We start from the raw sequence: 21,198 nt of genomic DNA, 5'->3' as shown, positions 1-21,198 counted from the left end.
GAAATCCACATAAAATAAAAATGATGGCAAATAGAATTACTCCAATAAATTTTGTAAAAATAATTGTCTATTTAAGTTTACATATATACAAAATTTGTCATAATAATTTAAATTTTACTTGGCCGCCGCTCTGCTCAAGGGATCATTAGCCAGACGCACAACCATCCTTCGAATTTGCTCTTCGTTGCCATACTTTTGTGCATCGGCCACGACAGCTGCATGATGTGAATTGGCTTCTGCTGAGACCTCGTCCCGTATTTGCTTATGAGTTTGAAACGAAAGCCTTTGCAAATCAGTTAGTAAGTTAATCAAATAAAAAAGTCCAATTCATGACTTACTTGACTGAGCTAAATCCAAAGATGGCGCCTGCGATGCCCAAGGAGATTAGGAATAAGGCAACCTTCCAGTTGGACACGCGATTAAAGCCTTTAATGCCATAGTATGGGCCAGGATTGGGATTATAATTGGGTTTGACTTCCCATGGATGAATTGTTTCTCGAGCGCTTCTTTCCCCCGGATTCCATAGCAAACTATCATCGTATTCCCTGCGGGATGAGGGTTTCACTAACGTCTGATATGCCTCGGTGATTTTAACAAATCTAGCAGCGCTATCTGGCTGTTCAGCAGCGTGTTTAACATCAGGATGATACTACAATAGAATGAGTCTTAATTAGTCCAAAATGTCTAAACTAAATATAAATTGCACCTTGTTGCACCTGTTTGGAGAGTCGTAGAAACGCATTGCGTATGTCCCGTTTGCTGCAATCATGACTTAGATTGAGTACATCGTAGTGTGTTTCGGCCTTTTTGGCATTCAACTTTGTCGTCTGTGCAAAACTGCGCATAAAATACAATAATAGAACGTTGTTTTTATATAACAAAAACACAACAATCGCTACCTACTTACGTCTGCTGGTCGCTTCCATGGCGAGCGAATAGCTCGGTATACGCAGCATGTTAAGGCTCGACCCTGCTTTATCCCTCGTTACAATGGTGAACAGTGATAGATAAACAAATAATAAACACAAATAATTTCACTCCATTTGTTTTCAATTCCGAAAAAGATACATTAGTGGTAGTAACACCGGTTGACTGCGATTCCCAACACTAGCTCTATTATCGAGTATTACTATCGATAAAGTGCTATCGGTATATTAGAGCAGCAAATATAGTAAATTTTTATCAACATTTGCTGACGGTCACACTGTCGCTGTCATGACAACCGAAATAGCGCTCTTTACTACAAAAAATAACAATATTAATTTAGTAAATTAAAATGAGTGGCGAAAAGAACGCTATAGAATTGCAATTGCAGGTGCGTCGCAATGCGACCGAGTATCAAAATTCGGTAAAAGAGCTTTACTCATGGGAGAAGGACATCAAAAACCGCGAAGAGGCAATGAAAAATGCGCCTGCTCCAACCGTCGATAGAAAAGTGAGTAGCGCACATGCCTCAAAATCAAGTCAAGTGGAATTTGCATAATTCGTCCTATACGTTTTTTTTAGACGCTGCCAGTGCGCAGCCATGTGACAAGTGAGCCAACAAAGAAGACCACTTCCCAGCCGGCGCTGTCACCGAGCTCAACAGTGAGCACGCCCACAGAGAAGCAGGACTTGCCGCAGGATGCATTGGCGCAACAGCACAAAAAGGCTAACGACATCAAGGATCGGGGCAATAACTATGTAAAGCAAGCGGACTACGAAAGGGCCATCGAAGCATACTCTGAGGCTGTAGAGGTTTATCCATACGATGCCATTTACTTTATTAACCGGGCACTGTGTCACTTAAAGTTGGAGCGGTAAGCAATGAGTCTTATTAATCGAACTAAAAACTAATTTTTTTCTCATCATAGTTATGGCAACTGTGTGGATGATTGCGAATCGGCCATTGCATTGGACAAGACCTGTGTCAAGGCCTATTATCGTCGCATGCAAGCAAACGAATCGCTCGGCAATAATATGGAAGCTCTTAAGGACTGCACCACTGTGCTTACGCTGGACCCCAAAAATATCGAGGCAAAACGTAGCCTGGAACGCATCAATGATCGCTTGCGCAAAAATGGTAATGTTATTGAAAATATTGTAATAATCTATTGAGTTTCTAATTGTCATTTATTGCAGCTACTAAAAATGGCCCCAACTTCAGTGCCCCAAATGATAATTTAATTGACATTTTACCCTTTGATAAGCCAGCTTATAAACGCTCTAAGCAATCAATGCGGCGGGTGCCAGTTGTGGATATTGTAACGCCTCGAGCCAACCAACAACAACCACAGCAATTGCGCATCACAGATGATGAGATTGATAAGATCTTCAACAGCAATTGTGGTCCGTTTACAGAAGTAAAAAAAGATCCTGCACAGAAGACGACTGCTAAGCCAGAAAAAATAGTTGAAATAGAACGGCAACCACAGCAAACCTCAACTATTCAGTCAAAAGTCATTGAAAAGAGTACAACAACTTCAGAAAAAGTAGTCAAAACTGTTTCCCAAGAACCTGCTAAATTAAAGGTTGTTGATATGCAAACTGGTGAAAAAACTAATTTGACAGCAGTCAAGGAAGAAGTAAATGCGAACAACACTGAAAAGACTATTAACAAAGCTGAGACTGCAAAGATGAAAAGTAAACCCGAACCACAAACTAAGCAATCCTCATCCACAGCAATGGAGGTAAGCAATTTTTTCATTTAACTTTACATTATATTAATATTATACTACTTTACAGCGCATACCAGCTGCTCCAGCTGGCACAGCTCAGTTCTATGTGACATGGAAAGAATTATCTGCTGTGCAGAAATATCATTATTTAAAGTCCATTGAGATACCAAATTTGTGCAAAATACTTGGAGCTAGTTTCGATTCGGATACATTTTCAGATCTGATGGAAACACTACACGAGTTCTATGTGCCCAACAAGGAGCCAACAACAGCAGCAGTGTTATGGGAGATTTCTAAAAACGACGAGTTTACCATATTGGCAATGCTCATGTCCAAGGAAGAGAAGAAACGTATGTTTTTATTGCTATGCGCTTAATAAGTATTATTATTCTGTATATTTATTTCTAGTGGTCACATCGATAATGGCTGCCATAAAGGAGTTCCCCAAAAGCAATGCAGAATTATTGGTGAAGTTGGCCAAAGTCTATAGCGTAGCCTAAAAATTGTTTCAAACAAAATACGTATTGAATCTGTTTCAGATTGTTAGCTCAAACATTAAATTGTGTTAAAAATGTTAAATGCAAATAGATGTGAAAATATATTTACAAAATTTAAAATGTAGTTGTTATTACATAATGAAAACAGATGTGCCAGAAACAAAACAAAACTGCAATAGCAATGTAACACATAAAAACACAGCTAAAACCGTATTGAACATTACATTGTGAATTAACAAATGTAAGCCATAATGCAAAACCATTTGTAATAACAACGCCAGCAGCAAATGATGATTATCAAGTTTTTGCCAGAAGTAACTGAATACCATGGCATGGGATAAAAGAACGAGAACACGAAACGTCGCCCGAGCAACAAACAAGCGAGCAATGAATATTAAATAGCAAATTGAGTAATATGAATTAGTGTAATTTACATAAATCAACGTATTATTAATTCAATCAGAGAAAGCTTCTACCTAAAATGTAAGTATATCTGATCTGTCCATATGCGAAGATAAATTTGTTTGTGCAATGTGCATATATTCCTTGTAAACAAAACGGCTCCATTAAGTGATTTAAAGTTTAAGCTGTGTGCTGATGATGGGTTAACTGCAGGGCATATCATTACAACACCAGCTAAACAAGTGTGAAACCTAAAGATTCGTGTGCTCGACTTTGAAATACCCGACATTTGTAGTAATTATGATTTATACTCAAGTAAATCATTGCGATATATTCAATCTAAAAAGTTTTCAAATGTTCTTGTGCTTAAAGTTTAAACTATAACATGTAAATTAAACTAACAATTTTGAATGCCTAACTTGGTGACTCTACTACATAAAATTTTTGGGATATCGTTGTTTATACAGAATCTGATTAGCGCTAATTTATACTACCCTTCCATTCCATGCCGAGTGTCGGGTATAAAAAGGCGACAACTAATCTGGGGGGGCGGGCGCATTCACACAAATTGTGAGAGCTACTCGAGAGAATTCTCGACAATGCCGAAGCCAGATTTGTGTCAGCATTCGGCTCCCCAGCCATTAATTGCGTGAGAGCCGATGCCGATGGCTATGGCGAAGCCGAGTGTATTAAGTAAACGTACGAGGTTTAGCTTAAGCTCATTGTTGCCGCTGCTAGTTATAATTTAATTTACATTTTTCTCGTTCTTATCGTTTCGTTTCGTTTCGTACGAACGCTAGTCTCTCTCTACACTAGTGTGTGTGAGTATGGCTTGACGTGGTTGCCAGATGAGCGCAAAGCTGAGCGAGCGCACTGGCAACTCCGCCGACGAAGCTAAGCTTCATTAAGCAGAGATGGAGAGGCAGCGAACGGAGCGCATGATCGGCCAGTTGCTGTCCACACTCTAACAGATTTAGATATCGCGCTCCGACTGAATGACAAATATCAAATAAATAAAATACAAAAAAATACACGAGCGACACACACAACAGCGAAATAAGCGAACCCGCCGTAGTAATTACAAAAATATACATACTATACACATACATCGCGTATACGAAGCGTGAAACACAAAACGATCAAATAAACGTAAACAATTACAGTTAAACACTAACGGAAATTTATGTAAGTGTGTGTGTGTGTTTGTGAGTGGGCAAATTTAAATGCAATAATATATGTATCAAATTGTAACTAACAAGTGTAAGCATTTGCAAAACAAAAGAGAAAGCAACTGCACACACAAAAAATGCTACAATCATTTTACGCTAAACAACAAAATGATGTATTGTAGTTGACGTATTTTTTTGTTGCTGTTTTTTATACAAATACAAAACTAATTTAAGCAGTGCGAAAAGCGGCTAAGCGTTGACTCGGTGAAAAACCAGCAAAAATTGTTGCAAATTAAGAAAAGCCGTAAAATCTGTGCAAGCGATTGTGTGTGTATGTGAACGTAAATATATGTGTGTGTACTATGCACTAAAATTGATCATATACGAGAGCAAAAAAACAAAAACAAAACAAACACAAAAATGTGGAAAATTATCAACAGGCCAAAACAATGAAACTCCCACCAAAATCACAAAATTTCGCGCAGCATCAGCAAAAATGCAAACTACGCACACAAACAAAGCTCGGCTCAGTAAATCAGATAGCGCTAATAAGCGTGTGTGTGAGAGAGAGACGGAGCGAAATAGATGAATTCAAATACCAATGTACAGCCACGTACATCGTTTACCTTTCATTTTAAACATATTCAGACGCGGATAAACAACTTCAGTGTATCTGTAAAAGAATGCACAACTAATTTGTCAGCTTCTGCTGTTGTTGTTCTTGTTGTTGTTGCTATTGTTGGTGTCTTGAATTTGTCTGGCACAACGAACATCTTCAAAGTCAGAGATCTCCGTGCAAAGTGCCCGCCCACCTGCCTCACGACGAGACGTGCCTAATTTATGCTGAGCACCCCCCACACCCCCACTTCTCCGTTAAACCAAGTTCAAATCCAAGCAGACGATCTCGGCCAGTTTCTTGTTTGCTTTGCTCACTTAGCTTGCGCCTCTTGTGCTCTTTATCGTAGAGCTGCATGTTGTTGTTGTTATTGTCGGTTTCTTCTTATTTGCGCTTAACGCTTCATCGCTCGTTTCAACCTGTGCCATGCGCAAAAAAGTAAAACATCTACCATCCCAATAGCCCAAAATAAGACTACAACAGCAGCAATAGCAGCAGCAGCAGCAGCAACCACGACAGCAATAATAACAACATCAGCGTCGGCTGCCTCTCAAGCGACAGCAACAACAACAACAACGGCAAGCGAAATATCAGCAAAAGACATAAAATTCAACCGGTTGGTTGAGTTTCAAAGCCGCCGTCGCAGCAGCAGCAACAGCACCAATAGCAACAGCAACAGCAACACAGCAGCAGCAACAGCAGCGCAGCAGCAATAATTTGTAAAAAGAGAAACAACAACAACAAGAGAAACAAAAACGAAACAAAATAAATGGCAGATATATGTTTGTATTTATAAATAAAAGCAGCTTCGGGGTAAAAAAATCTCCAAGCCGCAAAAAAAAATCAAAAACAAAACCAAAAACGATCTTCGCATAGTTTCTTTTCTACACAGATCCGCTTAGCTTCTTTTTCCTTTCTCATTTTTGTATACCCATGTGTGATGTGTGTAGTAGAGCATTCGACAGCGGCATTTTGATAACAATTTTCAAGCGGAATATTCCATGGGTATCTGCAAAATACATGCTAATTGCTTATAATTAAATGGCGATAATTACATTAAGTTGACGAGGACAATGTTTGTGTCCCATTGCGAAAGTTGGCCCTCTCAATAAATAGGTAAAAATTAGATTTGTTTTTTTTTTTTGAAGTCGTTGCCACTTTCATTGAACTTAAACGACTGCCATTGATGAGTTCTCTAGCCATGAATCATATAGAGAGAGATATAGTAACTATAGCTATATTTAGCTGACAATATCTTAAGCTCAAGACGCACTTGAATGCGATGACGCATTTTGGGGGAAAATAAATATGCCTTATGTCGATGTCGATGGCAGATGCTACAATATCATTTCATCAGAGCCAGCGACAACGTGTTTGATCAAATCTTTAGAGCCAATGCGCTAAACAAATTGATTAGTATTAATGTTGTTCCTATACGCTATTGATATTTTTTTGGGCACACGTCGAAAAAAAGAGCAGATTGAATGATTTGAGATTTTCGTCCAGAAAACTGCGTGTGTCTATTTGCAGTTCGCACAAATTGAAATCATGAGTTGGACATGCTTTTGCTTTGCAAAATAAAAGCCAGACAGTCTGTTTAACAACGTCCAGCGACCGACGTTCTGGTCCAAGTTTGCGGCTAATCCGACTGTAATTGAAATGTTGTCGAAAAAATCACATGCCGGCGGCAATTAGCACAGCAGCAATGGCAACGGCAAACATGAGAGTTGGCATTTCATATGTTTTTTTCCTGAATTTATTTCATATATTTATAACTCAATTTTGTGGTCAGCTCGTGTCGTAGTTTGTGACCAAGCACGCTATTTCAATGCAATGCGCATTAGACGTTTGTGGGCGACTATGAAATACCCAAAGAAAACCTAAAAACTAACGGTTTTTGGAGGCGTGGCAAGAACTACTTAAAATAGAGTGTCAAAATATGGTAGTCTCTGATATTTAGTTGCTCATTTGAGCAGTTAAAAGGAGCAGTTCAAAAAATGTTTATGTATATTCCTAATAACTGAATGCTAGCTTTGAGGGGGCTGAAGAAGGCGTGACAAAATTCAACAACATCCAGAAGCTGTACTGTACTAATAAGCGTAGTGTCGTCAAATTTTGTAGCTCAAGCTTTTATAGTTTCCGACTTATAGACGCTTCTTTAAACGGCCAGACAGATAAAATTAACCCACAACAATGCCTGTTACAAAAATTGACAACTATTCATTATACCCATGTGTTGGGCATTAAAACTCAGCTATTATGAACAGAAGGGGGTTTTTTTGTTTTGGTTTATTAAAATGCTAATAAAATGTTAAACATTTTGGAGGTGTGAGCAAAAAGCTAAAGATTTGACCAACAAAAAAGAAAAAGACCGTTTTACGCTGCTCATTGTTTTTGTTTTTCCTATTAAAGTGGTTGCTGTTGTTGTGTCTCAAGGATGCAGCAGCAGCGGTCGAAGATGAGCGGCAATTGGCCAAATAACAAAATAAAAACAGTCGAGTCACCTCTGACTTTAACTTCCGGCTTGGGCTACCGTCCATAAGAAAAACAAACGGCAACACTTGAAAAAAAAGTATCTACAGGTTCTTAAACTGCTGCTGCGTAGCTTCTTCTCCGCTTCTTTATCTATTTTCTGTTTGTCAAGAATCTATTTTATTTTATTTTTAGTAATTTGACGAAGTTGTTGTATTGTTGTCGTGCTATTGCGTCAAACTAAATCAAATCACTTGAGTTATTTAAAATATAAAAGCATTATTGTTGTTCCGTTCTGATCTGTTGTGTTGTGTTGTGTTGGGGATAAGCAAAAGTTTTTCGCAAAATGTATCACATATCTCAGCACGTCGCTGGCTGAGTCGAAGCCGAAGCCGAAGCTGAAGCGTTAATTTAATCAAAATCATTGCGACAACACGACACAACGGCAACGTCAATGAATGCGCGACAACAACAACAACGACAACTAAAGATAGCTTGGGGCAGAGCTCAGTGCTGATTGAGTACATTTCTTTGCCATAATGATGCCTTTTACAATACACAATTAAATGAAACTATATCTAAAGAAGATGTTACAATTACAATACAGTCGCTTAACATAAATAGAACACTAGACACAGATACAGTGTCTGCGAAAGTTGTTGCGCATTTAAATAAACGGAGATAAAACAACATAACCAGACAGACAACAACTACAAAAAAAAAGTTATATTCAAAACGCAATTAAAAAGCTGAAAAAATATAAATAAGCACAGCATTCAATCATTTGACAATAATATTCTAAGTATTTAGCATGAACAGATTTTATCATTTCGAGTTTCACTATTTTGTTGCATACTTAGCAGCGCTTTAAACGAATAGTGAAAGATTGTTAACAAATAGAGATGATATTTATAATTAGCTTTATCGCTTAATTTTGAGAAATTACTATAATGAACAGAGAAATAATATATAATATAAGTCTTATAGCGCATTCAACTTGCTATAGAATTTCTCATTAAATTCTTTGTTGAGCACGTGATCAACTCTTGGGAAATTCCAAGTTTACGTTTACAGATTAATTACTATTTTAAATTTATATGCAATAGAGCTGCTGCCGATGGCAACTTGGCAAAGTTTATCTCGTTTGCTATTTGTATATCAAAACAACTCTGTCACATCCGGAAATGTGGGCACCAGGAAAAGTCTTCGACTTACAATCATAATCAGCTTTCCGTCTGAGCACCATATTCTGAATAATTCCTGGAAATTCCATCCACAAATTCCAAGATGCTTATCCATTTTAAAAACTTAAATTCTTGTGTATTGAATGTGATTATCGCAGACTTGCGCTTTCGCACTTGTTTAACTTAATTTCGCAGTCTCAATGCAAACTTGTGGTCCAAAGGCTAAGCGAGATATCATGTTAAGTATTTGTCGACACTGCGACGTCATTGTATTATCAGAGAGCAAGGGAAAAGATTGTAACGCAGTTTTAAACTATATTTAAAATATGCACAGTTTGCAAATCATTTTGTAAGCCAAACTTATTGTGGCGCAAATGCCATTTAATTCGTTCCAAGTTGTTTATTATCATACTATAATATTCCTAGAATAGCTGAAAGAAAAAAACCAAGCGAGGGCTTCTTTATAATCAACACAACAAATAAGAAACTGTGGAAAATGTATAAACCATTTTTATGCTAGTCAAATTGCAGTTATTCCTCATAACAAAGTATTGTAATTGGAGTGATTGTAAATGTAGAAAGACAAATAATCGATTATGGTAAAAGGTTTAATTTTTTTTCTTTGCATTTTGTAGAACATCAATCGGAGCCATGTTATAGTCAGTAGACAGATCGGAAAGGATGCCAGTGGAGTGTAAAGGTTTATTGGATAACTATTTTTGGATATGAATATGGAATTTGAATTTCCGGACTTTTGTAAGTATAAAGAACACCAAATTTATGGATAGTATGATATATAGAAATAAGCAAACAAAAAGGGAAAAGATAATATAACATATATCACTATTTGGAATCTTCCGTATAGATTCTTATATATCTCGGCTTACATTTTTCTCTCTGTATAATCATTAATATTTGGGTATTTTTTCTGCCTTGATTTGGGCATATTTTAATATTAAATTATTGAGTTATTGTCTTTGCCAATTAATTATACAAAGCATATTCTAAACGATCGAAACCGAAAGAAGCAACAAATTTCACTTGTAAAACTGGCAAAAACAAAAAATAAAATCAAGATGCAATATCATGATCAAATTATAATAGCCAAAGGCAAGGTTAGCAGCAGCAGTATATAAATTGTCCTTCGGCTGGTCGCCAGCAACAACTACAGTGAAGAATAATAATAACAAAGCTATCGTTGGCTACCCAAAATAGAAGTCAAATAAAATAAATTGATGTAGCAGTCGACGTTGATATGCTTAACAAATTTCGGCTTAGAGCTGGCGAATAGACAAAAAAAAAAAAACTCAAACACCAACAAACATACACGGAGTTAGCAAACCAAATAGCTATAGAGTCGCAATATATATCTATATAAAATATCTGTATACATATGCATATCTAAATAATGTCGCCTCCCTGCGCTGGCCGAAATGAGCAAAGCATTTGTTTGATCAATAACTTGGCCAAAACCGAACTGAAGCGCAAAACACAAAACTGAAACTGATTGAATTTCTCCACTCGGCAGTGCACAATTTCGACGTTTGCCCGCGAGTTGATACATATAAGAAACAAAAGAAGAAATATACCATATATAAATAAAATAATAGTAAAATTGAGAAGAAAAAAAAAACGTTTAAACAGAGTATTTAAAACAGCTGAGTTTTGGTTTATTAGGATTATGGTTTTTTAATGAGTCAAAAACACAGTTGGAATAACATTCGTTTTCATTGCAATTGAAGGCGATTTGTTTTTATTGCTTTTATGAATTGGATTTGCACATTTCGTTTTTGGCTTCGATTTTTCTACTTGCATTTTGGAAAAGCGCATTTTCACTGCTCAGCCAGTTGTGAAAAGTGCATCAACCGCATGTGCGCTCACATGTGCGTTAGATAATTGTGTTCGAGTATCTTTATCTTCTGTTTTATATTTTTTTTTATTGAAACCAAAAACTGTTAATTTGCACTTGGCACAAATCAGAGTTAACCATTTAGTTAGCTAGCTGCTAACTTGGCTGTTAGTGCATTCCGTTTAGGCTCGATAAAGAGGCGTACAAATTGTTTAAACTTCGTAGTTGAAAGCCATCAATTTATTTTTAAGCCAACAATTCAATTATGGATTATGCCAAGACGCTAAATGGTAATTTCTTTATACTCTACATAACATTACAAGTGAAAAAGTGTGTGTTTTGCATAAATTACTTAAATACTTATTTGTTGTGCCGTGGTCACATAAATCGTGCTCAATTTGAGTCGCGCTGTTATCGATCAAACAGCTGAAAAAATAAAATACCTTCAGTCGCAGCTTGAATTGGAATTTGTGGTCTCTTATCAGTCGATACGAAACTCGGGCTCATCTATCATCGAACTGTTCTACATTTTTTATGTGAAAGTAAACGCCCCTTAAATTATTAACGACATTTTTCTGAGCCCAGTGCTGTGCACATACATACATAAATATATACGAGTGTAGGCGGATATCCAGAGTCTGGGAAAAACAAAACTTTGCCGATAACTTCCGAAGATTATAAAATGTCAACAGCATTTCTCTGTACTTCTATTAATTTACAATATTCCAACACGTGGCGTAGATTTGCCGTAAATTAACATAAATGATGAAATGCTCTGTTTAAATATTAATCACATTTTTGTCCACTAGAACCTACTACTAACATTAGGTTAACATTATGTTTACATTATGTAATTATATTTCTAAAGCTAAGAATATACGCTTAATGTAGAAAATAAAAAGCAAAATAAGATAATCTAGTTAACTTAATAGACTAGAATTAAAGTATTTTAATATCATTTATATAAATAGAAAATGAAGATATCCTTTATCCTTTTTAAGTGAATGGTCTTATAAAAATAAGTTAATTTGAAAATAAGCTAGATCAAGATCAAACATATATACATATATCGATCTTTAAATTAAATTTATATATTTTCACATAACACATGTGTACTAATGCGAAACATTCCTTTGCAGCTCGCCCAGATTTCATGGATGGCATTGACAATGAAGCGCTGGATTTGTTTATGCAGGCAGCCGGAGTCGGTGGCCTTGACGATGCGGCACAGCACAGCCACAACGATGGATTGGCCGTGGACAGTGTGGGCGGAGTGACCACCAAGCTGGAGTCGCCACACACACCGCCAATGAATGTGCTCGATGCACAGCTGACGACAGGTCGTGTGAGTGGCCATGGAATGGCCATGCCTCTGGCCCATTTGCCCGAGAGTCCGCCCGACTCGGGTTCCGAGCCAGCCTACAGTCCACTGGGCGAAACACATGGCGTGGCGTTGCCCGGACGTGAACTCATCTATCCAGGGCTACCAAACATGCAACAGCAGCAGCAGCAACAACAACAGCAGCAGCAGCAGCAATCAAGCATGTTGCCCACAGAGCTGCAATTTGCATCGCCAGCGCAGCAAGGACATCACTTTGTATCACCTGCGCAGGATGTGCGCGTCAAGCACGAGGCTGGCCTAGTGATGAATGCCAACAGTTTGCTCTGCCAGCAACAACAGCAACAGCAGCTGAACGAGCAGCAACAGTTGCTGCTGCAGCAACAGCAACAGCAACAACAGCAGCAGCAACATCATGAGTTGCCGCAGGATCAGCTGCTTTATCAGCACTATGACAACGGTCCCGGCTTGTATTCGACTGGCAGCTATCAGAATCTGTCCAGCATTTCCACCTGCATGCTGACCTCATCCCTGGGATTGGGCGATCGCGTTCAGGTCATTGGCACCAGTCAGTTGTCCCTCAATCGCTGCTCCCCGCCATCGACACCGGTGCATTCGTCGTTGTCGCGCAAACGCAAAATGTCCACACAATTGGATTGTGCTGATTTCGCACCCAAGCATGACACTGGTTTGTTGATGAGTCCGTTGCGTAGTTCACATCACTCGATAGCACCTCGCGACATTACTAGCAGCAACAGCAGCAGCACAACGACAACAACAGCCAGCCACAGCCACAGCCAGATTCATAGTCACAGTAGCCAGAGCGATCATGATCTGAGCAAGACACCCGCGCATTCACATTGCTCCGCCTCCGTTTCGCCAGCACTCTCGGCCATCAATTCGCAGGCGGACAACAGCTTGGACGGACAGACGAGCAATGCGGCAGCTGGCTCCGGTTCGGGCAGCGAGGCTGGGGATCCCGCGTTGACACAATGCATTCGCTTCAGTCCCTTCCAGCCGGAGAATTGGCACAAGTTATGCGATCAGAGTCTGCAGGAGTTGTCCGTCATATATTATCGTGTGGATGCCGATAAGGGTTTCAATTTTAGCGTATCGGATGATGCGTATGTGTGCCAGAAGAAAAATCACTTTCAGGTCACTTGCCATGCTCGGCTTCAGGGAGATGCCAAATTTGTGAAGACACCGTCCGGCCTGGAGAAAATCAAATCCTTCCACTTGCATTTTTATGGTGTCAAATTCGAGGCGCCCAATCAGACAATTCGCGTGGAGCAGAGCCAATCCGATCGCTCCAAGAAGCCATTCTATCCCGTACCGTAAGTACAAATAACGTCTCCTAATTACAAAATTTCTATTGATTCACTATGTATTAATCTTCACTGGTGTTTCCTCCCATAATACAATTTAAAACAAATTGTCGTTCTACAACTTTTGTTTTCGTTGCGAATGTTATTTTAAGTCAAAGATAAACTGGGACACTTAACTTAATTGCGAATTCCTGTGTATAGACTATGTATTTATATTTACTTGATATTTATATTTAGGATTAAGATAATTGTAAATTTATAATGAAAACAAGGTATATATTGATTAATAATAGATGCAACATTTTTTGTTAAATACGGGTTTGCGTATCACTGTAGATTGTTTTCTTCTTAAATCCGGTTCAATTATATTGAAATCTCATCAAACTGTTCCAACAAGATTCGTTTGAAAAGCCCCTTTTGGTAACCCTAATCTTAAGTATATTTATTCTACAAAGAAACTCTAGTCTACATTCTAAAATATAAAATATAGTATTTCATTTTCATAATATTTTATGATATAATAAATAGTGTAATAAATATTAATATTTTACACTTACCTTCCCTATGCAGTATCGATCTCCAGAGCCATATTGTCAGCAAAATCACAGTGGGGCGTCTGCACTTCTCGGAGACTACCAACAACAACATGCGCAAGAAGGGACGCCCCAATCCGGAGCAGCGTTTCTTTCAGCTCGTCGTCGGCCTGCATGTGCACACCACCTCTGGCCACTTTCCCGTGGTCAGCCATGGCAGCGAGCGCATCATTGTGCGTGCCTCGAATCCGGGACAATTTGAGTCTGATGTGGATCTGTGCTGGCAACGCGGCATCACTCAGGAGTCCATCTTCCATGCGGGACGTGTGGGCATCAATACTGATCGTCCGGACGAAAGTCTTGTGGTGCACGGCAATCTAAAGGTGTCGGGACACATTGTCCAGCCCAGCGACAGTCGCGCCAAACAGGAAATTGCCGAATTGGACACGTCGGTGCAGCTGCGCAACATGCAAAAGATCCGCATTGTCCGTTATCGCTATGAACCGGAATTTGCTGTGCATTCCGGGCTGAGACGCGAGAGCGACACGCGGGAAATTGTGGACACGGGCGTTATAGCGCAGGAGGTACGCGAAGTTATACCGGATGCGGTGCAAGAGGCTGGCAGCGTTGTACTGCCCAATGGAAATGTTATTGAGAACTTTTTGCTGGTCAATAAGGTAAGTTACACCGAGTAACGGTTAAATAAAATTAATCTGGCGTGCACACACTAAAGGATATCGTTTACTACCAGTGTGTACACTGTTCACTATTTAATCGTTACTTGTTTATGGTCACACTTAGCAACTGCTGTCAAATAAGATTTATGACATCACAAATAAAACTTGCAAATAAAAGAAAGTGTACCAAAGTCACAAAATGTGTAAAATATGCGCCGACAAACCAAAAATGTACCAAATACTACCAAATGTACCGAATAAACCAAAAAAATCCCAGTGTACCGATTTTGGGTAACGTTTTTTCTGGCGTTGCCACCCAGTGAATTCAAATTTGACTCAGGCTGCTCATATTATTAAAAGCAACACAACATTACAAAATAAACACAAACAAACAAAAACACTGCTAATCACAACAAATATACATATTTATTGCTAGGATCGTATACTAATGGAGAACATTGGGGCTGTCAAGGAGCTGTGCAAAGTGACGGGCTCGCTGGAGACGCGTATCGAGCACCTGGAACGCGCAAACAACAATCACAACAACCACCAACTGCGTGCCAAGGATTTGCTGGAACCGCGCTGTCTGCTCCCTCCAGCGCCCTCACGCAACTACAAGGCGCACAATCGTAGCGATGGCTACGAGATCTGCTCGAGTCGCGTCATGCAGATCATTATCTTTCTGCTAATCATTGTTATGGCGGCGTGGTAAGAAATGAAGCAAATAAATATCTTAATATGTATCTAACTAAATACTTTGCTGCTGCAGTTTGGCGGCCGTGTCCACTCTGTACTTTGTGGAGCACAACAAGCAGCAACAGCAGCCGCAGCAGCCCCTGGATGGCTATCAATTGTTTGGTGACTCTCGCATCTTTCGACAGGATGCGTCCACATCGCGTTTGAGCGACGAGGATCGCCTCAATTTTCAGCACAACTTGCAGACCCTCTTCAAGAACAAAACGCACGTGCCGTGGCCCAGTTTAATATACGGAGCAAGCACCACGCGTCCCTCGGGAAGCACGCTGACTATGCGTCTGGGCGATGGCGACGAGATTCAGGAGAAGGAGAAGGAGGAGCTTACCGCTCTCATGAATGATCCGCAAGTTAATCCAGCGTTGGCCATGCCCACAACAATAGTCAGAATAACAACGACAGCGCCGCGCAACGCGACCAAACCAATTGCCAGCAAGAACAAGTCCAAGTGGCCCGTTTCCCATGAGGTGTTGCGTCCCGGTGGTAGCAGCAGCAGTCAAGGCGCCGCCCAGAAGCTGCTGCAGAGTGTGCGAGTTGCTGTGGTAGGCAAAGCATTGGCAGCTGTAGCAGCAGCTAATAACGCCACTACCATTACATCCTCGGAAAAGCCGCAATCGATACCTGTTTCGCAGGATTTCGAAAACAACTCCATCGATGTGGATCAACAGCAGCAGCAATTGCAACTGCAGCAACAGCAGCTAAAACAACCGCTGAAACTGGACGAGCACATTGTGGTGGTGGGCACCATAGCCAGCACTGCGGTGGACAATGCTGCACCGGATCAAACTGTGCAAACCATTCGCAAATTAAACGCTGGCGACGTCGCCATTTACAATGTGTACAAAACAGTTTCGCCCCCCACGGCAAATCTAGCACTGACCACCAACAAGGTGAGCACGGAGCAGACGCATGTGCCCAGCACTCTATCGCTGCCTCTGGATGTGCCGCCACCGGCTACGGTGCGCAACACGAGCGGCGCCAGCAAGGATAGCGGCGATGCCTTGGATTTGCAGAATTTGAGCAATACCAACGAATCGGAACCGGCTGATAATCCCATTACAGCGCTCTTTGGCTTCGAGTATCCGAGTGGTTTGAGGGATTCCAGTGTGGGACGACGCTCGGCCAATCAGCGCAGCCTGGACTGGATTCGCAACAAGAGCGTGAAGACGCCGCTCTTTGGTCATCCGACCGAGTGCACCAAGGACAAGGACGAGCACGACAATTGTCAGGTACGGATTGTAAATTTTATATTTCCGTATTCCAATTGTGCTGAATTCAAATTAATTTACAATTTTCTTTTTCTGTCTCCAGTCCTCTTGCTTTGAGGAGCTGCAGCCGGCTGCAGCTGCTGCAGATAATGTGGACGCCAATGTGCAGCAGCATCAGCATGTGGAGGATGAACTGCAGTCAGCGGAGCAGGAAGACGATGCCGACATACTGATCATACAGCCCGTCTCCAGCAGCAGCAGCAATGATAGCGCCAGTAATGTAGCTGCCTCACGGGTCTATCACGGTAAGAGTTCGCACAACACGGCCGCCAGAACCAAGCAATTTTCCAGTGAAACGGACTTCTCGGCGGGCGAGGATGCGCTCTATACGGTGTTAAATGATGCACCTGTAGCTGCTGTGGAGCAGCAAGCTGTCGTGCAGCCTAAAGAGATCGCTGCAGTGGAGACGGCCACAACGTTACCGCCGCCTCCTCAGCTCGATTGTTGGAGCATCAGCAGCTGTGTGTTGGCAGCCCTCAACAACTACACCATCGATGTGGAGCACTTCTGTCCCAGTTCGGGCAGTTCATGGAACATTAGCTATGTGGTTCCCGTGTCGCGTTATTTGCAAGCTTCCACCTTAGAGCTGCACTTCAGGTAGGTAAAACAATTAACTTGTTAAATAAAAATTAATGAGTTTCTTTGTTAGCTCCAACAAGCCGCTGCAATGGTCCATTTGCAGCAACGAGGATCAGAGCAAATCGAGTCAGGCAGGCGCTCAGCTGAATGAGGACGATGATGCGCCGGTGAGCAGCAGCTGGGTGAAGGTGCTCAAGCAGTTGGGCAACAACAAGCTGATCCTGGCCCTGGACATGCCCAGTCGCGGCAACTTTGAGCGTGACTTTATGCTGCGTGCCAGCGCCGATCTAGAACAAGTAATGCCTAGCTAAACTATATATTAATGTGACTTCTAAGAATGTAACTCCTTTTTTGTGTTGCAGCAAAAACTATGCGATGACAACGCCCATGTGGCGAACCCTATACTCCAGTACAACTTTAGCATCGTAAGAGATTGTGATTAGTTAAACAATTTAATTTATGGCACGCATCGATTATTTCAATCGGAACCAAAATGTTGTGGCATTTCTTATCCCACATTTCAATAATTGGCAATTACATTGCAACAACAACAAACTACAAAAAAATGCATAAACATTTATCGACATTTTAAATAAAAATATTTAGTAAAATGACAAACGATTCTTTCACTACTTATGGGCTAATTACATACATATATTATAACGACTACACGGCGAAGGGTTGATCCTTGCCATCCTCGTGATATTTGATGTATGTCTCACCGTGCGTAAAGTCCTTGGTACCCTCCAATCGACCACGCGGTGGCGCCTTATCATAGTCAAAGGCCTTCGCCGACTTGCCAAATAATTGATTGGCCATCTCAATGTCCTCACGATACTTGCCCACCACGACCTTTTTGCCGGTAATGGGATCGGTTATGTCACCAAGTGGATAGACCACTTTTTCCACGGCGTGCGTTATGAGGCGGGTCATGCGCTCGGGCAGTTCACGAATTAGCACCACATCGCCGGTCTTACATAATTTCTGGGGATCGTGTGCAAAAAAAAAAGTATCCTTCTTGAAATACTGCAAAAGGGATCAACATAAATATTAAACCCAATCAGATTCACATGAAAGACAACTGCACACACCATATTGAGGTTCTTATCCAGCTCCATGCGGCGTATGCGTATTTTTGAGGCATTCTGCTTGACGCAGGGTATGCATTGGCCCATCAGTAATAAACCTCGCGCTGCCATTTTATTCAGTATTATTAAAAAAAATCAACAATAATATAAATATAGGAACTCAGCAATACGAGTTGCGAGACCGCACCGATAACGATTGAAAAATACCGCAAGGCACAAACAATAATACCATTTCAGTGTTTAGAAATATTTAAGGAACTGATTTTTTAGCATTATAGTATATATATTGTATATTATATTTGTATATTTGAATGCAAATGAACTAGAAAATGTATTAATTAAAATGTATGTTCTTTCAGCAATTTGTTCAATAAATTGAATACCCTTTATGAATCGTTGTTTGTAATCTTTTAAAAATTAGTATGACCATCATAAAAATGCCGCAACTTGGCTTAATTGCAAGTGTGTACACACTGGAGCCACTGGTAATCAGCTGTTGTTGTGCAGCTGTTGTGTACACACCTTTTGTCCGATAAGAAACAGTTTTGTGTTGTGTGATCTTACCTATTAAACTTAATACGTATATTTTATTGGCCTATTCCAAAAAGCTTGCAATAAACTGAATGTGAATCGACTGCAAACGTGCACAAACTTAGCACGACGCTTGCATAATCATGGTAAATAAACAAAGAAGCCGCACAAATTAAAGATGAGTCACAACGTCGCAATATGACAATGATAACTTCGAATTGGAACAGATAATATGTAAATTATAATATTATCTTTGCTGTTCAACATTAAACGAGATATGCAGCTGCATTATGTCGCAAATAGATTAGATTATTTGGTCAATTTACAATAGTAGTGATAATGCCAAAGGGCCGTTCTTGCCATAATTAAAAACAACACATAAAATATTGCTTGTTTTTTCACAGAGTTACGAGGATGAAGATTATCATGTGGATTCATTCCCCAAAGACTTCGGTTATGGTGCTTACGACCAGGATGGGCTAGAGCTGGAACCGAATTCGTCGAGCAACAGTGAGACGAAACCTCGCATATTGTTGATGGGTTTGCGGCGCTCAGGCAAAAGTTCAATACAGAAAGTCGTCTTCCACAAGATGTCGCCCAATGAGACGCTCTTCCTTGAATCCACCAGCAAAATTGTCAAAGACGACATTAATAATTCTAGCTTTGTGCAGTTTCAAATTTGGGATTTCCCAGGTCAGATTGATTTCATTGAGCCGACATTTGATTCGGAAATGATTTTTGGTGGATGTGGAGCGTTGGTATTTGTGATCGATGCCAAGGATGATTATAACGAGGCTTTGACCAAGTTCAAGAACACGGTTATCAAGGCCTACAAAGTCAATCCTCGCATCAAGTTCGAGGTCTTCATACACAAGGTAAGCAAATAATGTTAGCGTTTGCCTATCATGTTTATCGATTGATTTTCGATAGGTTGACGGTATTAGCGATGATTCGAAAATGGAATCACAACGCGATATACACCAACGTTCCTCGGACGACCTCAGCGAGGCGGGTCTCGATCAAATTCATCTCAGCTTTCACTTGACTTCGATCTATGATCACTCAATATTCGAAGCATTCTCGAAGGTTGTGCAAAAACTAATACCACAGCTCCCAACGCTAGAAAATCTACTAAACATTTTTATACCAGTAAGTGGGATTTATTTTAGATAATGCATATTTAGATATTGGGACCTCACTCTAATTTTAACAGAACTCGGGCATTGAGAAGGCGTTTCTCTTCGATGTGGTATCTAAAATTTACATTGCGACAGATTCATCACCAGTTGACATGCAAGCTTACGAGCTATGCTGCGATATGATTGATGTAGTCATTGATCTGTCCAGCATTTATAGGTACACAATTATTATAACTTATGCTATTGACATATTCGAATTGAACTTGATATTTACTTTGACAGCTCCGAGGAAACTGCCTTTGACAGCGGCAGTTCTAGTCTCATCAAACTGAACAACAATACAATACTCTATCTGCGAGAAGTCAACAAATTTTTAGCTCTTGTCTGTTTACTGCGAGAGGAAAACTTTAATCGACAAGGCGTCATTGATTACAACTTCATTTGCTTCCGTGATGCTATAAGCGAGGTGTTTGAATTGCGACTGAAGCGTCAAAAAATGCTTGAGAATGTCGACCAAGATGATGATGAGCTAGTCGACGATCATGGCATAACAATTGGTTGCTCGAACCATGAAAATGATTCAACTGTTGTATCGAGAGCGCCTAAAATTGCATGAGTATAAAATCCAGCAACTTGGATATCGTATATATTTTCACATGCACACAAATCATATATATCTAAATTGGAATATCATTTATAAGTTTTGTCATCGCTTTTTTATTATCAAATTTTTATGTTTTTTTTCTTCTATATATCTTTGTTCTATATTGTTAAATCATTTGTTTAATCGCTCTGCAGTTGTATTTAACGTGAAAAACAAATTGCCTAGCGCTTACATTAACTACACATAATAATATGTATATTTTTTAATAAAAATTATATAAAACTAAATACTTTCGGAAATTTAATTACTTTGTTTTAAATTACGCGCCTTAAAAATATACCGATTTATAATAATCATATGGAGTGTAGCTAGATGACAGTTGGTATGGTATATTTTGAAAGTGCGGTCACACTCCAATACAGGTGTGAAAATTCTCCAATAAGAAACTATTTATTTTTTAAACTAAACGCTAAACGAAAAATTTACTACTTGGAAATTTTATAATTTGCGCAATAT

General features: G+C 39.9%; 5 protein-coding genes across 7 annotated transcripts; 3 read left to right on the top strand and 2 right to left on the bottom strand.

The window, feature by feature from the left end:
• Positions 1–49: 49 nt before the first annotated feature.
• LOC132794080 (dnaJ-like protein 60) lies at positions 50–1,107 on the bottom strand. 3 transcript variants are annotated; one of them, XM_060804318.1, is made up of 4 exons: positions 904–1,107; positions 705–837; positions 339–649; positions 50–283 (listed from the first exon to the last, which is right to left on the bottom strand). In XM_060804318.1, the coding sequence occupies exons 1-4, from the start codon at positions 954–956 to the stop codon at positions 115–117; spliced, it is 666 nt and encodes a 221-aa protein (XP_060660301.1). In that variant the 5' UTR covers positions 957–1,107; the 3' UTR covers positions 50–114. The 3 variants fall into 3 exon arrangements, with proteins under 3 accessions (XP_060660301.1, XP_060660303.1, XP_060660302.1); XM_060804320.1 differs by having other exon boundaries at positions 707–837; positions 908–1,107; XM_060804319.1 differs by having other exon boundaries at positions 717–837; positions 904–1,105.
• An 87-nt stretch (positions 1,108–1,194) lies between these two features.
• On the top strand, positions 1,195–3,274 carry LOC132794078 (RNA polymerase II-associated protein 3). Its single transcript, XM_060804314.1, has 6 exons — positions 1,195–1,435; positions 1,507–1,799; positions 1,854–2,062; positions 2,122–2,669; positions 2,725–3,007; positions 3,066–3,274. The coding sequence occupies exons 1-6, from the start codon at positions 1,277–1,279 to the stop codon at positions 3,155–3,157; spliced, it is 1,584 nt and encodes a 527-aa protein (XP_060660297.1). The 5' UTR covers positions 1,195–1,276; the 3' UTR covers positions 3,158–3,274.
• A 1,229-nt stretch (positions 3,275–4,503) lies between these two features.
• LOC132794077 (uncharacterized) lies at positions 4,504–18,311 on the top strand. Its single transcript, XM_060804313.1, has 9 exons — positions 4,504–4,741; positions 9,633–9,753; positions 11,986–13,519; positions 14,081–14,720; positions 15,157–15,428; positions 15,490–16,702; positions 16,785–17,338; positions 17,391–17,616; positions 17,683–18,311. The coding sequence occupies exons 2-9, from the start codon at positions 9,723–9,725 to the stop codon at positions 17,761–17,763; spliced, it is 4,551 nt and encodes a 1,516-aa protein (XP_060660296.1). The 5' UTR covers positions 4,504–4,741; positions 9,633–9,722; the 3' UTR covers positions 17,764–18,311.
• Positions 17,987–18,608, bottom strand: LOC132794082 (small ribosomal subunit protein uS17m). Its single transcript, XM_060804321.1, has 2 exons — positions 18,412–18,608; positions 17,987–18,346 (listed from the first exon to the last, which is right to left on the bottom strand). The coding sequence occupies exons 1-2, from the start codon at positions 18,517–18,519 to the stop codon at positions 17,987–17,989; spliced, it is 468 nt and encodes a 155-aa protein (XP_060660304.1). The 5' UTR covers positions 18,520–18,608.
• A 293-nt stretch (positions 18,609–18,901) lies between these two features.
• Positions 18,902–20,969, top strand: LOC132792383 (ras-related GTP-binding protein C). The gene is made up of 5 exons (XM_060801730.1): positions 18,902–19,085; positions 19,344–19,814; positions 19,870–20,088; positions 20,153–20,295; positions 20,361–20,969. The coding sequence occupies exons 1-5, from the start codon at positions 19,083–19,085 to the stop codon at positions 20,692–20,694; spliced, it is 1,170 nt and encodes a 389-aa protein (XP_060657713.1). The 5' UTR covers positions 18,902–19,082; the 3' UTR covers positions 20,695–20,969.
• The last annotated feature ends 229 nt before the right edge of the window (positions 20,970–21,198 follow it).

The sequence above is a fragment of the Drosophila nasuta genome, chromosome 3 (genome assembly GCF_023558535.2).
Source record: "Drosophila nasuta strain 15112-1781.00 chromosome 3, ASM2355853v1, whole genome shotgun sequence".
Lineage (NCBI taxonomy): Eukaryota > Metazoa > Arthropoda > Insecta > Diptera > Drosophilidae > Drosophila > Drosophila nasuta.
This window is presented reverse-complemented; position numbering and strand designations above follow the sequence as displayed.